Here is a 14,956-nt window from a genome sequence, read left to right as displayed (position 1 = left end):
TTCAGGGTGTGTTCCCGCCTTGCACCCAGTGATTCCAGGTAGGTTCCAGACCCACCGTGACCCTGAACAGGATAAGCGGTTACAGATAATGAATGAATGAATGAATAGTGAAGGCTTCTCCACAGATTAAGCACACTGACTTTCCTTTTACTAAAAAAATTGATGCCAGATACACAGCTAGTGGAGACAACCGATTCTTGCAGCTGATTACATAAATAAAGTACTTATTTTATTTGCATAACAAACAACGCCCACCCCAGGATTATAGAGCATTGTCTGCTTGTTCATAATGGGGCATATTGACTAAGAACCTCTCCTCTCCAAGTTTAATATCACTGCAGAAACCCCACATTCCCCGGCTTGGTAATATGGTTCAACTTGGGTCCCGCTAAACACTAGAACTGGTAATGAGTAAATTGGAGAACAATGTACATTCATTAATTCATTCATTGTCTGTAACCGCTTATCCTGTTCAGGGTCGCGGTGGGTCCAGAGCCTACCTGGAATCATTGGGTGCAAGGTGGGAATACACCCTGGAGGGGGTGTCAGTCCTTCACAGGGCAAAATGCAGCCGTAGACATCCCTGGCTGGGCTCGAACCACCAACCTTTCGGTTAACAGCCAAACGCGCTAACTGACTAGCCTTCACTACTCTACAGAAAATCAACAGTGAAACACATCACACAACACAGCACAAATTATGGCACTCAGCAATAAATAAATAAATAAATAAATAAAAAGCTAAAAAAGCTTAACTGGATGGTACAGGCAAGTGATGTGGTGACTGAATTGATCAAAGAAAGATAGAGGCAATATTCTGAAGGCAGGAAGACGGAATACCCTGAACTTGCCACGGTGGGCCTTCAGCCACTCACATTTTCCCTCAACATATTTGTGAAAAAAAAAAAAATATATATATATATATATATATATATATATATAGCACTATTCATGGTACCTTTATTAAGTTTCATAGCTCCTGCAAAATAATAATAATAATAATAATAATAATAATAATAAAATCCCTCAGATTTGCACTGCATGCATAATTAAATTTTTCCACATCCAAAACCCCCTCGCGTCTCTGGCCCTCCACCAGATGTTTAAATGTTAATTGAACTCCTAGGGGTAAAAATGTTCCTCCGGCCTGCAAAGATACCCTTCTCAGCTGAGGGGTTCGCTTTATTGCTGCCTGCACCTCTGCAGACTGCCCTAGGAGGGCGACAGAAATACACTGCACTTGTAATAGCTATTTAAAGACCCCTTTAAGTTACTCCATTTTGAATTTTGTTAATATGCCCATATGGTATTTTAATTTGCTAGAAGACATATCATGAACAAAATAAGCAGTCAATGTCATGGCAGAGCATTACTCCTCTGAAACTGTTTCATAGAGAGTTTCATATGGGTAAATATATATATGTCATTGTGATATCAAAAATATATGTGTCTTGTGATGAACAGAGCTGAACAAATAGGGGTTTAAAATATTGCTACGATGGTATTCTGTACATCTTGCACACACCTAATGATGATAAATGACCATGCCAATAGTGAAAAGACTGATTTCAACCGTTGAACTTGAGAACATTCACAAAAACTCTGAATGCTCAGAAATTATATACTGCAGGAATAACCCATAGAATCCATTAGAATAGAATGACAGGGGAATGAGAATATCCTTTAATCATGGCATATCACTCTTAATTCAAGAGCGCCTAATGATTTTTATATTTTTTCTTGAATGTGATGGAATAACATACATAGACCATACCACTTTAATTTTCAGAAATGAGAGAATTGCATTCTTTTAGTACACAATTAGTTACAACATTAAAGCTGTCTTCAACTCGTGCTGAAGCCTACAGTTGTTCACATAAACACTTATGAGGATTTATGAACCCTTATCAGTCAGCTGTTGTTAGCCTGCCCTATGAGCACATTATTCTGTCCTGAAACAAATCTTCTTTTCCTGAGCTTTTAGCAAATCCTTCCTTCCCCAAGCTTACACAGTAATGGTTCAGCTGTTTATTTCTGTTGTTGCTTTAAGATTCACAAAACCACTGTGCTAATTTGCATGCGTTTAAGTTTCTCTTTAGCGCAGCTAAGGCTAGAGTTAAGACATACACTAACTGTTCCAGTGCACCACTTCTGTTACAGACCCCACATTTACATACAGAATGTATCTGACTAAACACACCACACCAAAGAGACAAAACCTCTGTTACTTCCACAATACAGCCATTAGTCAAGCAAGAGGAATATAAAAGAGGCAGGGACCTTCACTGTCCAATCACTGGACACAAGAGCGAAACACACCCTGGACAGGACAAGTTCATTGCAGGGCACCAACCTCTGTTCTATTACCCTACTGTAATCTTAATGCTACAATGCGTTTGTAATCTTAGAGTCTCATGCTATTATAATCCTAATGCCATTATGCTATAATAATCTTAAATGCTGTGAAATTAATTAAACTTGTTGCTAATGTAAACCTCTAGCAAACACTGAGAGCTGAACACTTACAAATACACTGAGTATGTGTACATTTGACTGTAATACTATTTACATATCTGAATGCAACGATAACTGGGTGGATGGATATTTGATGGATATTTTAATCCAATAACTAGTAATATATATAAAATTGTAGGCACTATAGATTATGAGATTTAAACAGCTATTTATCTGAGCAGTAAGTGTTTATTTGCTAAAACTAACAAACAAACAAACAACAAATAATGCCCAACATTAGAATAAGACCAAATAACTTTATTCCAGTAACTGTGTTATTCTGTATTATGTGTGTGAATGTGTTTGTTGAAATTTTTCCAAATCTCTCCTCGTCTTTGAGGTTATTTGAGGTTATCATTCAAATACTTAGTTTTACTAGTTAATAAATAATGATTTTAAATAATGTGTACTGTTGATTTAACAAATTAATGCAATCAAGGAGAATCTGAACAATACATTGCTCTTCAAACTCACTCACACCTACTACTTTATAGAGAAAAAAATCTTATATTTCTATTTTGCCTTATATTATTTATCTTTGTATTCACTGTTATAATATATAAATTTATACAAGCACCACACTTACTGAGAAGGCATTAGTTTAAATATATATAATTTCCTTAGGTGCCAAAGACGTCTGCAGAGTACTTATATATATATATATATATATATATATATATATATATATATATATATATATATATATATATGTGTGTGAAAAACTGTTGGCCCTCTTCATGATTTCTTATTTTTTTGCATGTTTGTCACTCTTAAATGTTTCAGACCATCAAACAAATTTAAATATTAGTCAAAGACACACAAGTAAACATAAACTGCAGCTTGTAAGTGAAGGTTTTTATTATTAAGGGAGAAAAAAAAAAACCTACATGGTGAAAGGTGTTTGCCCCCTAAACCTAATAACTGGTTGGGCAACCCTTAGCAGCAAAAAATGAGTCTTTCACAGCGCTGTGGAGGAATTTTGGCACCCTCATATTTACAGAATAGTTTTTCTAGAATTAACCACCTTTTTAAGGTCATGCCTTTGACTAGGTCTTCACTTTGTTTTTCTTCATCCATTCAGAGGTGGACTTGCTGATTGGTTTAGGATCATTGTCCTGCTGCAGAAAACCAAGTTTGTTTCAGCTGGAGGTCACGAACAGATGGCTGGACATTCTCCTTCAGGATTTTTTGGTAGACAGCGGAATTCACGGTTGCATTCATCATAGTAAGTCTTCCAGGTCCTGAAGCAGCAAAACAGCCCCAGACCATCACACTACCACCACCATATTTTACTGTAGGCATGATGTTCTTTTTCTGAAATGCAGTGTTACTTTTATGCCAGATGTAATGGGACAAACGCCTTCCCAAATGTTCCATTTTTGTCTTGTCAGTCCAAAGAGTAATTTCCCAAAAGTCTTCATCAAGATGTTTTCTGGCAAAATTGAGACAAGCCTTAATGTTCATTTTGCTCAACAGTTTCAATTTCATCTTGGCATTCTGCCATGCAGGCCAATTTTGTATGGTGGAGTCATGAATGCTGACCTTAACTTAAGCAAGTGAGGCCTGCAGTTGTTGTGGATGTTGTTGTGGGGTTTTTTTGTGATATGTTGGATGAGTCGTCGCTGCGCTCTTGGGGTAATTTTTGTTGGCCGGCCACTCCTAGGAAGGTTCACCACTGTTCCACATTTTTGCATTTGTGGATAATGGCTCACACTGTGGTTCACTGGAGTCCCAAAACTTTAGAAATGGCTTTATAACCTTTTCCAGACTTATAGATCGTAATTAATTTCTTTCTCATTTGTTCCTCTGGATCTTGGCATAATGTCTAGCTTTTTGAGGATCTACTTCACTTTGTCAGGCAGGTCCTATTTAAGTGATTTCTTGATTGAGAACAGGTGTGGCAGGTGTGGGGGGGCAAGACTTTTTCACACAGGGTCATGGAGGTTTGGATTTTTTTTTTCTTTGTTAATAATAAAAACCTTCATTTAAAAACTGCATTTTGTGTTTACTTGGGTTGTCTTTGGCTAATATTTAATATATTTTATTTATAATATATTAATATTTGTTTGATGCAATTTTAAGAGTGAAAAACAGGCAAAAGAATAAGAAATCATGAAGGGGCAAATACATTTTCACAACACTATGTATATATGGAGTAATATGCAAAAGTTGCTTTATATTATATTTACTGCATTTGTAACCCACTATAAATTCTCTGCAATGTTATTTCAGTGGATCTAGTCTCATTTCCTACCATTTTACCATATTCCAATTGTGATGCATTGGAATCAATATCCATATTTGTTTTCCCATATTGGAGAATTGGTGTAGGTTAATTTTTAAACTGTTGAAAATAAATAATTTGTAAACAATTGAATGTAGTCTATCAAATTCAAATCTTATAACTGAAAGAGGAAGAGGGACCATGTCAGGACAGTCAGGCACTGATAGCTCACTCACTTTTTTGTTCAGATAGAAGGGGTCCAAGTCCTCCAGTGGCACTGCCACCATCTCCGAAGGGACGTCCCCGTAGATGAAGGGCAGACTTTTCCCTGCCTCCAGATCACTGTTGGGCTTAGGGCCACTATCTTCATCATCGTCGCGGTGACTGCTGTCTGATCTGGGCTTGACAGGTTTCTTCTTCTTCTCCTCTGCGATGCGCTTTTCGATGTTGGCCAAAGACTCTCGTGTGAACCTCTTGAAGCTGTCAGGGCCTGGGGGTGCGAGCAGCGGCGCAGCCATATTGTCATCCTGCAGCAGAGCCCTCTTTATTTAGAAGCCATAAAGCACAGCAAGTTCTGTTGATGGTATATGGGTAGCAGAAGTAGACAAAAATGAAAGGAAAAAGAACACTGTTATTTATTTATTGCACATGTTACAGTATATAATAACCATACTTTTCTGTTTTCATTTTTTTTTCCAAAACAAGACAATCTACCAAAGAGTAGAACAGAACATTAAATTCACAGTGAAACAGTGGATGAAACTGGTTCTGTGAACAACAAAGGATATTAGCCAACATACGTTGTGTTGTGCTGAACATGCACATGCAGGTGAAGCATGTTCTTGTTTAATTATTTATATAATGTACTAAATTACCCCTCCAGCTAGACTGTGCCATAATGCTTTATTTGAGGCTCTGTGCTCTTTCTGTAGCTTCTTTAGCTCAACATACCAACCAGAACTGCAATACAGGGTGAGACTGTGTCATTGAGGGTTCTCTTGATAAAAGACTAATTGTGTGATGAGTAACATGAATAATATCACAACTACTGCTACCCAAACATAAATAAATAAATAAATAAATAAATAAAAATAATATTTGTAAAAAATAAATAAACCCTTTTTTGTTAAAAAGATATCTCAGATGCCTTAACAAATTAATGTGCATATTAAGATGCGTGTGCACTTTGTTCATATGAGTTACAAACTTTATTATACTTTATACACTCCCCATTAATCTTACTCTCAAAGCTCCACCCCCAAAGCTTTTTTCTCTCATGCGCACACATACACTTTCATTACATCCATTAAGAAGTGGATGACCAAGCAGAAAGATGCTCAATTCACTCTGTGTGTGTGTGTGTGTGTGTGTGTGTGTGTGTGTGTGAGAGAGAGAGGGGGGGGGGGGTGGGGGGGGCGGGGGAGGGATTGAAGGAGAGGGAGAGAGACGAAGGGAGGGAGAGAGTGAGAGAGAAAGAGTCAGACCGTAAGACAGAAAGAGAATGAACTGGAAGATAAGGCCACAAAGTTATTGCTGATAAAATCCATATGTCAACAGATAATCGCATTTGGATTTACACATCACATTCACTCAGCAGTCTAACACTAGCTTGGATCTAATAATGCCCACTAGCTTTAAGATTGATGGCTTGACCAAAAATATATATATATTATTTTCTTATTAATATAATACTAATTATACTTAAAGTAACAGTGAATTGATTTGGAAACACCTACTTCCTCCCAATAAACAGTTAATAATACAGATATATTCATAAAAATAACCAAAAATCTGACAATGTTTTGTTTTTACTTTTTTGCAAGCTAGCTTTGTTGAGGCATTCATTTTAAAACTGCAAGCTCAAAATGAAAGTAGAGTCTTTCAATGAAAGTAGCCCCTTCTGCCATAAAACTAGGCTTGACTAGTTAAAATATTTCAAGATATATATAAATTCTTTCTAAGTAAGCCACATACAGCATCACTCAGAAGCTATTCTTGCACTTTCTAAAAACAAACCTAGCAAATATATTTAATAATATGCAGTAGTTTGCAAAGATGCACAGACAAATTTAACAGGAATGAACTGCTTTATTTTTACTTAAGGCATTAAACTTGGATGTCTGGTTACTGTAAACTATCCTGATTCATATGTCTAGAATTGAGCATTTTAACATCAAACCACACTAAAATGCTTTGTTTCCATCTCAGTAATTGAATTTTTCAGAAATGTAGAAACATATTGTCATGTTTTTTTTTTTTTGGTTTTTTTTTTGCTTTACTTCATCATTTGAACACAGCCACTGTCCTAAATATTGCATGAAAATTCCATAATGAATAGACCAAAAGAAATGCTCCAAACTTCAAAATCCAGAATAAAATGTGTTTACATTGACTTCAAATAAAGAAGGTTTTTCCCTTGTCCTGTAAATGTACTATTTTCAGAGCTTCATGTTTTTCATTGGACAGTAATGATATGTAGAATAACACCGATGTTACTCAGCAAACCATCAATAAACAAGCATTAGCACAGAAAGAAGAATTGATAATTAGCTAATCTAATATCTGGTAGCATTTGTAGCGACAGAAATGTTTCAGGCAAAAGTTTTCAGCTCAGTTGCTTTCATTACATTAATAAACAGAATCCATGTATATGGAGGAATGCAGTAAACACTCTGTCACTTGTATGTGACATCGAAGTGTGGCTCCAAGCTACATTATATGAACAAATATATCAGGACACCTACACAGTACACCTACAAGAGCTTTTATGACATCCCAATCTAAATCCATTGGCAGTAATATGGTCCCCCTTTGCCACTATCACAGCTTCCACTCTTCTGGAAAGGATTTCTATAAGATTTTGGAGTATGTGCATGGAAATCTTTTGCCAAGAAGAGCATTGATAAAGTCAGACACAGATGTTGGATAAAAGGGCCTGGCTGATAATCTCCACTCTATTTCATCCCATAGGTGTTTCACAGAGCTGATGTCAGGCCTTTCGGGTTCTTCCACAACAAACTCACTCAACCATGCCTTTATAGACCTTGTTTTGTGCACTGGGATACAGTCATGTTGGAACAGAAAAGGTCCTTCCTCAAACAGTTCCTACAAAGTTGGCAGCATGCAATTGTCCAAAATGACTTTTTTTAGTTTGGCCTAGGCCATACAAAACAAATCCATAGCATTATTCTTCCTCCACCAACCATTACAGTTGGCAAAATGTTGTCAGGCAGGTAATGTTCTCCTAGCATCTGCCAAATTCAAATTTGTCTATCAGACCGCCAAAAGAGAGTGATTGACAGCATTCTTTACACCAGTCTAGCTGATTTAAGGCTTGCATGCCACTGTCTGGTCATGGAAATGAGGCTCCAGACACATGGTTTTTGTGCTGATCTTAGTGCCAGAAGAGGGTTGGAACTGTGCCATTAGAAGTGCGTTGGTAACTTTTACACACTATGCGCCTTACTCTGTAACTTCACATGGTCTGCCACTTTGTGGCTGAGATACTGTGGTTCCTAAAGGCTTCCACTTTTCAAATATACCACTCACAGCTGTTTGTGGAAAATCTAGGTTTGAAAATCTAAGCTTTGCTGCATTTGTTGCATCATATGGTATCAAAGTCAATGAGCTCTTCAGAATGACCCATTCTTTCACAAATATTTTTTAAGGAAGGTGGCATGACTAAGTGCTGGATTTTATATATCTGTGGCATTGGGAGTAATGAAATAGCTGATTTCAAAGATTAGAATGTGTGTCCCAGTATTTTGTCCATATAGTTTATGTGTCTTGAAACATGAGCTAATATAAGTAATATAATAACTCTTAATATGTACTACTGGTTTTTGATATGGACCCCGTTACTGGTCAAATACAGATGAATGCAGAGAGCTCAATTCTATAAAGTAAAGAAGAGTCAAGGCCTAAAATCAAACATACAGTATAAATAGTCTTGCCCAAAATAAGTTAGAGTAAGTAAATATGGAGGTGGGGACTAACTGCATATTCATAGATTCATGTACACTGAGGACACAGGTGATAAGTCACTTATAAGGCAGTATAGGGAGGGGTAAATAAGTAGTTTTGATGAACAGAGATGTGTTTTGGTTGCTGATGATCAGAGGTAGTTACTTTAAAACAATAGATGAATGCCACAGGCTGAGCCAAACAAAAGCTGCTGATGAGCCACAATTTGGTCAACCCCATTGTACAACGCTCCATGATTTTTGCCAGGGGTCAATATCATATATACTGTACTGTACTGTGCCTAGCAGTGTTAATTAGCCATGATTTTACAATATGCTTCAACAGAAAACCAATCCAATATACATAGCAAATATCCACTTCAAGCACCTTTGTGTATCTGGCTTTCTTAAAAGCAGGTAACTAAACAAAAGTAGGGAATCCATATTACAATAAAATGTGTTTTGCATGTGATTAACTGCAGTTTGTTCATATAATACATTTTGAACATGTTTAAGTATCTCTTCTTTTGCTTAAAAAATGAAGTAGCCAAGCTATTTCAAGTAATATATTAATTTTACATGAGATAAGTCATAGGGGAATACTGCATTAAGACTCTTTTCTCCATTGGTGGCTAGTCTGCTACAACACCTTCCTATTGATCAGCCATATATTCCCTGACATCCACCACACCTAAGCTGTTATTCAAGCTTTGCACTTGCACTCACTCTTTCACTCTTTAATCACAGACATTGAAAACCACTGGATTAAATTCAGTTACCCAAGCTCTAGTTAGGTACATTTGTCCACAGGAAGGTATAATACAAAAAAAAAAAAAAAAAGACAACAGTGAGATCAGATCCAATTGAAGGAAACTTGGGCATTCGGGTTTATTTTACTTGCTTTCAGTCTTATGAATCTGTGTTTATCAGTAATTAGTCTTAATATTAGTAACTAGTGACATGATTTATTATCATTGTACAACTCTACAAAGAAATTTGACCTCTGCCTTTAACCCATCTGTGGCAGTGAACACACTCATAGTAGTGATAGGAGCAATGAACACACACACACAAAGCAGTGGGTGGCCTTCCTCGACACACAGGAAGCAGTTTGGGGTTTAGGTGTCTTGATTAAGGGCGCTTCAGCTGTGGATGTTCCTGATGGTTATAGGAATTGAAACAGCGAGCTTTGGATACCAAGCCCACTTCTTTAACTATAGGCCACTAATTTGTCCCCCCTGCATAAATGGCTTCTACAGTTTAGGAAGGCATTTCACTAGGTGTTAAAATATTGCTGTAAAGATATGATTGCATTCAGCCATTAGAGAATTATAGTGAGGTGAGATGCTGATGTTGAATGTCTATTTATATACATCACAAACATTAATGCAAGTCATCCCAAAAGTATGGAGCTCTGCCTGTTTAGATAAAGCTGTTCCACTGGTCCATGACCCTGAAATGAATCAAGGGAAAAGATGAATCAAAGAATGAATGAATGGATGTTCCACTGGTGACATTTTAGGTTCATGTGCAGCTGCTCCTAAAGGGCCTCGTTTCATTTAAAGCTTTTCTGTGAAGATAATTCAAGCCGTGTCCAACTTCATCTTAAAGAAGCCCGGTTTACCCATTTAGGTATAGCCTAGATGGCCATGTGAGATTCAGCCTAATTTTTTCATGACCACGTGCCAGGCAATCGCATATAAATTACGTAGCAATTCATCAAGTCGTCAAGCACGCGAGGCTACTACTTGAACAGTCTGCTGTAGGCCGTTTAAACCAGGCGATAAAATCCCAGCTCATCAGAAATCTGTGAAACACTGGAGGATCACACGGGCAGGCGAAACGGAAGAGCAGACGATACACGCGCAGTTTCACGTTACACACGGAACACAGCCAACCTCTAAATCTCCTTACACAGTGTCCAGAAAGAACAGACATGTCAAAGAACTACCGTCAAGGTGAAGAACACCATCTGAACTTCAGCAACTTCACCAAGGTTTACGGGGCTTATACCGCAATACTAAAACTTAAAATAAATAAATACATAAAATAAGACGAAATATTTCGAGAATAAATTGATAGTTTTCCGGAAAAACGAAAGAAAAAAAACAGATCATGAGTATTAACTGTTCTTGTAATGGTACCTTTACCCGGAAATTGGGTAACTCAAAACGTAATAATTTTTAAAAATCAAAATACTGCCTTTTTTATAATATTAATATTCTATCATTGTAGGCCTATATATTACATACATTAATGTTAATATTATTATGCCAGACAGAAAATCTCAGGAAACGTTGGATCATTTTTGTATTAAAAAAATATTATTCTCTTTTATTTGTTCAATAAGTATTCTGATTTTTCCCCTGAATTTTATTTTTTTTAACAGTCTATTCTCTAAAACTGCTCTGTATTTACGATGTACTTTTTTAGCCATTCAAACAATTACGACCCAACACACTCCCAACCACACCGCAGGAGTCTGCTTCAGAGCCCCAGGACTTCGTTACTCACGTGTTCGCTAATGTTTATCCGCGCCAGGTAAACCACCGCGTTACAACAGCATCCAGACTGTGAAAATACTCCACATTATACTCCAGAGGTTTCGTTCCTACTGTGTGCGTTTAAGTCTGATTCACTGCAGTCAGTGACCTGTACAGCTCCAGTGTTTTAGAGATGTCATATCTCGTGTCCTGAGCCAGTGACTGCAGCTAGGTTCAGCCTCTCGGCGCCGGTCCTACAGCACAACAATGCGGTTTATACACAGGAACCAACCCGTCCACACAGTCCGTTCACAGGCGGCACCGGACACTGCTTCAGCGTGTGGAGAGATGCTCTTGCTCTTGAGTAAGGGAGGGGGATCAATGGAGGAGAGACGCGAAGGAGGGGGGGGGGTCTCTTATCCCGCGCAGTGAATAGCTTAAAGTCCTCAGTATAGAGTTAATCACTCGCTTACTCGTCTGGTTCCCCAGCTACACTGTATCCTGCCCCGCACACCCAGGCGGCACCGCCTCGTCTTTCAGCTCTTTGCAGAATGTGAGCGGGTCATTGCGCTTCAGTGCGGTCTTCATGAATGGACAGAATATGTAGCTCGCGCCTCCCGCCACGGGTCATTCAGGGAAACGCTCGTCATCACGGCCAAGCCACTGAAGCGCTTTATATAACCGCACACAGCACAAACTTCACCTCTTCAGCACAAAACCCCTTCCTTTCAGAGACTACACCTCCCTCCTCATTGTTTTATTCCCTCTATGCCTGCTGCACCTAGTGCTGGACGAGCTTCTGCTTCAACGTCGCAGAAAACGCTGACCCTAGCAAGTGTGGGGCTGAGTGCGTGTGTGTGTGTGTGTGTGTGTGTGTGTGTGTGTATGCTGGTCTTGCTACCTCGTTGAGGACCAAATGTCCTTACAATAAAAGGACAACATGTGATCTTATACAGGTGAGGGTGGCTTTCCTTGGTCTGCTTTCAACTTCTCTTGGATGAACAAAGGAGCAGAATAATGGGCGTGTGGTTATTAACGTCGGCCTTGTTTTGTCGTAAGTGCACGCATGGAGCTGACTTGTAACTCACTCATTCCCACTCACTTCCGTTTAGGAAGTGCTCGAAATCAATAAGACTATTTGCCATTTTTTTTAAGATTTGTGCAATTCTATGGAACGTCCCCATAGGTATCGTGAGGCCGGATTGCTTGTGTGTGTGTGTGTGTGTGTGTGGGTGTGTGTGTGTGTGTGTGGTGAGGTTGTTAATATATTTCCAGGACAAATATCTTGGCATTTGTGTGGAAACCCAGGTGCTAGTTTCAGCATCATACTTAGAAACAGGTATGATACATGTAAGTATATTGGCACATGTATGGCACCATGTCCTGACACTGCATACAACAATGCTGTGTGTGTAGCTACAGGCTCCGGCGCGTGGGCCACAGCCTCTGGACTAAAATACTGCAGTGGAGCGGAGGGGAGGCACGAGCTCAGCCGCTGGAGCTGCGAGACATCCGCGACCAGCCAATCACGGAGAAAACCCAGTGCTACAGGAGGGGGAGAGGGAGGGGGGGATCTCTCTCCCTGTCGCTTCTGCAAACCTTCCATGTGCGCTTTGGCATGAACACACACCACTTTATTTTGGCTCGAGAACAGGGCAGTGTCATGCGCTCGTGCGCCCTAGCACCACACCCGCGACCTGCCCCGCTCTCCCACATTTAGCCCGCAGTATCAGGCACCAGCAGTGCCAACAGTGGGGGAGGGGAGGGAAGGGGGGCGTGGGGTGGTGCCACCCCCACAGTTTTCACGACTATCCCGAGCCCAAATAAGTATGGCGAGGTTGACTGAGAGTCTGAAAGGGAGGAGGGATGCTGTATTTGTGTGTGTGTGTATGTATGTGTGTGTGTGTGTGGAGGGGGTGTTGAGAGAGAGAGAGACAGAGAGAGAGAGAGAGAGGTATCTGCCAGAGTTTTTTTGGTATACTGCGTTGCATAACACTGTCATGCGTCAAATGAAATTGATGCATGTCTTTCCTCCTGATCTTGATGTGTTTCTGTTCTTTGCAAAGTGTTCTCTGCATGCGCCAAAGTTTGCAGCAGCCCCGACTTTGCCTGTCCCACAGTCTGCGTAATTTCCACGCTAATGTCAATCCTTCTCCAGCGCGAACGCCAGGCCAACACCCTCCATGAAGACCGTCCACTCCGAGACGCATCCCCTGCTCATGCACTGCCTCTGCAGCATGCACTAAAGCTCTCCGCCTGTCTTTAATGTCCTGTCTGTTCTCCCAGCGCTTCCCTGGCACTGAGCCCTGAGCTCGTCTCCGGCGCCGCTCTAAACATGCTGCTCTGCGGCACCAGCGCACAGACATCGCGCGCCTCGCAGACGCCCCAAAATCCCCGCACCCCAGCGCTAACGGCAAGGAACCGACAAAGTCTACTCACTTCTCCCGCATTAAGAGAGATCCATCCAGGCCGCCTCGTTGCTAAGGATGCGGAGTGGAGCCGGGAGAAACTGCGGATGTCGCCATATTGTTGCTGCTCTATCTTCCTGGGCAGTGCGCGCGGAGAGCCTGCATAATTGATGACTCTCAGCAGACTGTTAGGGAGCGTCTGCAAACACTCCGCTTCGCACAGCAACGAAGAGAAGAGTTGTAGACGCTTCAGGCATCAGAATCAAAGGACAATAACTAGTGTTCGGTCATCCGGAACAGTTAAAGCAGTCTCAGCTGGGTTTAGTCAAGTGTTTAGTCAACTCATTTTTTCAGTAGGGGCAACTGGGTATAAGAATACATTTCATCATTTTATTTTGACATAAAGTCATTCACAGACAAAATTTGGGCGCGTCTGGTCAAATGACGTGTTGATTTCAGAAATGAAAATGTGTGCAGAAAACTGCATATTTTAATACACAAAGTATAAACTACATGTAATGTTGGCTATATATATATATATATATATATATGGCAAAGAAGAGTCACACTTTACATTTTCTTTAACTGCTTATCAAGTTCAGGGTTGTGGTGGGTCCGGAGCCTATCCGGAATCATTGGGCACAGGGCAGGAACAATGGGGCGCCAATCCTTCACAGGGCAACACACACACACCTACACACTTTTGAGTCACCAATCCACCTACCGACATGTGTTTTTGGAGCATGGGCAGAAACCAGAGCACCAGGAGGAAACCCATGCAGACACGGGGATAACACACTAAAGTCCTCACAGTCACCCGGAGCGAGATTTGAACCCACACTACCTGCTGCGCACAGTGCTTTCCAAAACTGTCCAATTCAGTGTCTTCAGAATGACAGTAATAACCACACCCAATGCTTAAAGACCATCCCTCCAATGATAGTCAAGTTTAGTAACTTGTCAACATGTCCATATGTTGAAGAAATTCTAGGGGCATTCTAGTTAACCTTGAAGTTCAGGCCAGTGATGGGGTGTTAAGTGGATATGAGGATGAAAAAAGGAAAAAGAAAGAATTATATATATATTTACATTTACATAGTGCTGTTCTAGACAAAGTGCTTTTGCATTCTTTGAGACATTTGAATATCACCTCAACAACCACCAATGTGCAACATCCATCTGGATGTTTCGACGGAAGTCAATCTTTATCAGTACACTCACCATACTTCAGCAATAGATAGAAAGGAGACGCCTTTTGAAGGTGATGATTGGGAGGCCAGAAATTATCTGTGTCAGAAAATGGGGGAATCTGGACATTAAGGTCTTATCAAAGAAATGGCTAGGGATCTTGTATGACTTCAGAGTA

At 40.0% G+C, this 14,956-nt stretch overlaps 1 protein-coding gene across 1 annotated transcript in view; it reads right to left on the bottom strand.

Moving 5' to 3' along the window:
- scn8ab (sodium channel, voltage gated, type VIII, alpha subunit b) overlaps positions 1-13,730 on the bottom strand; it is a 68,714-nt gene extending 54,984 nt beyond the window's left edge. Inside the window, exons 1-2 of the mRNA XM_066664136.1 lie at positions 13,622-13,730; positions 4,974-5,311 (exon numbers count right to left, since the gene is read on the bottom strand). Coding sequence (XP_066520233.1) covers positions 4,974-5,255 — 282 coding nt within the window. The 5' untranslated portion in view covers positions 5,256-5,311; positions 13,622-13,730. The remainder of the gene's footprint in view (positions 1-4,973; positions 5,312-13,621) is intronic.
- Positions 13,731-14,956: the final 1,226 nt, after the last annotated feature.

This window comes from Hoplias malabaricus, chromosome 3, assembly GCF_029633855.1.
Source record: "Hoplias malabaricus isolate fHopMal1 chromosome 3, fHopMal1.hap1, whole genome shotgun sequence".
NCBI lineage: Eukaryota > Metazoa > Chordata > Actinopteri > Characiformes > Erythrinidae > Hoplias > Hoplias malabaricus.
This window is presented reverse-complemented; position numbering and strand designations above follow the sequence as displayed.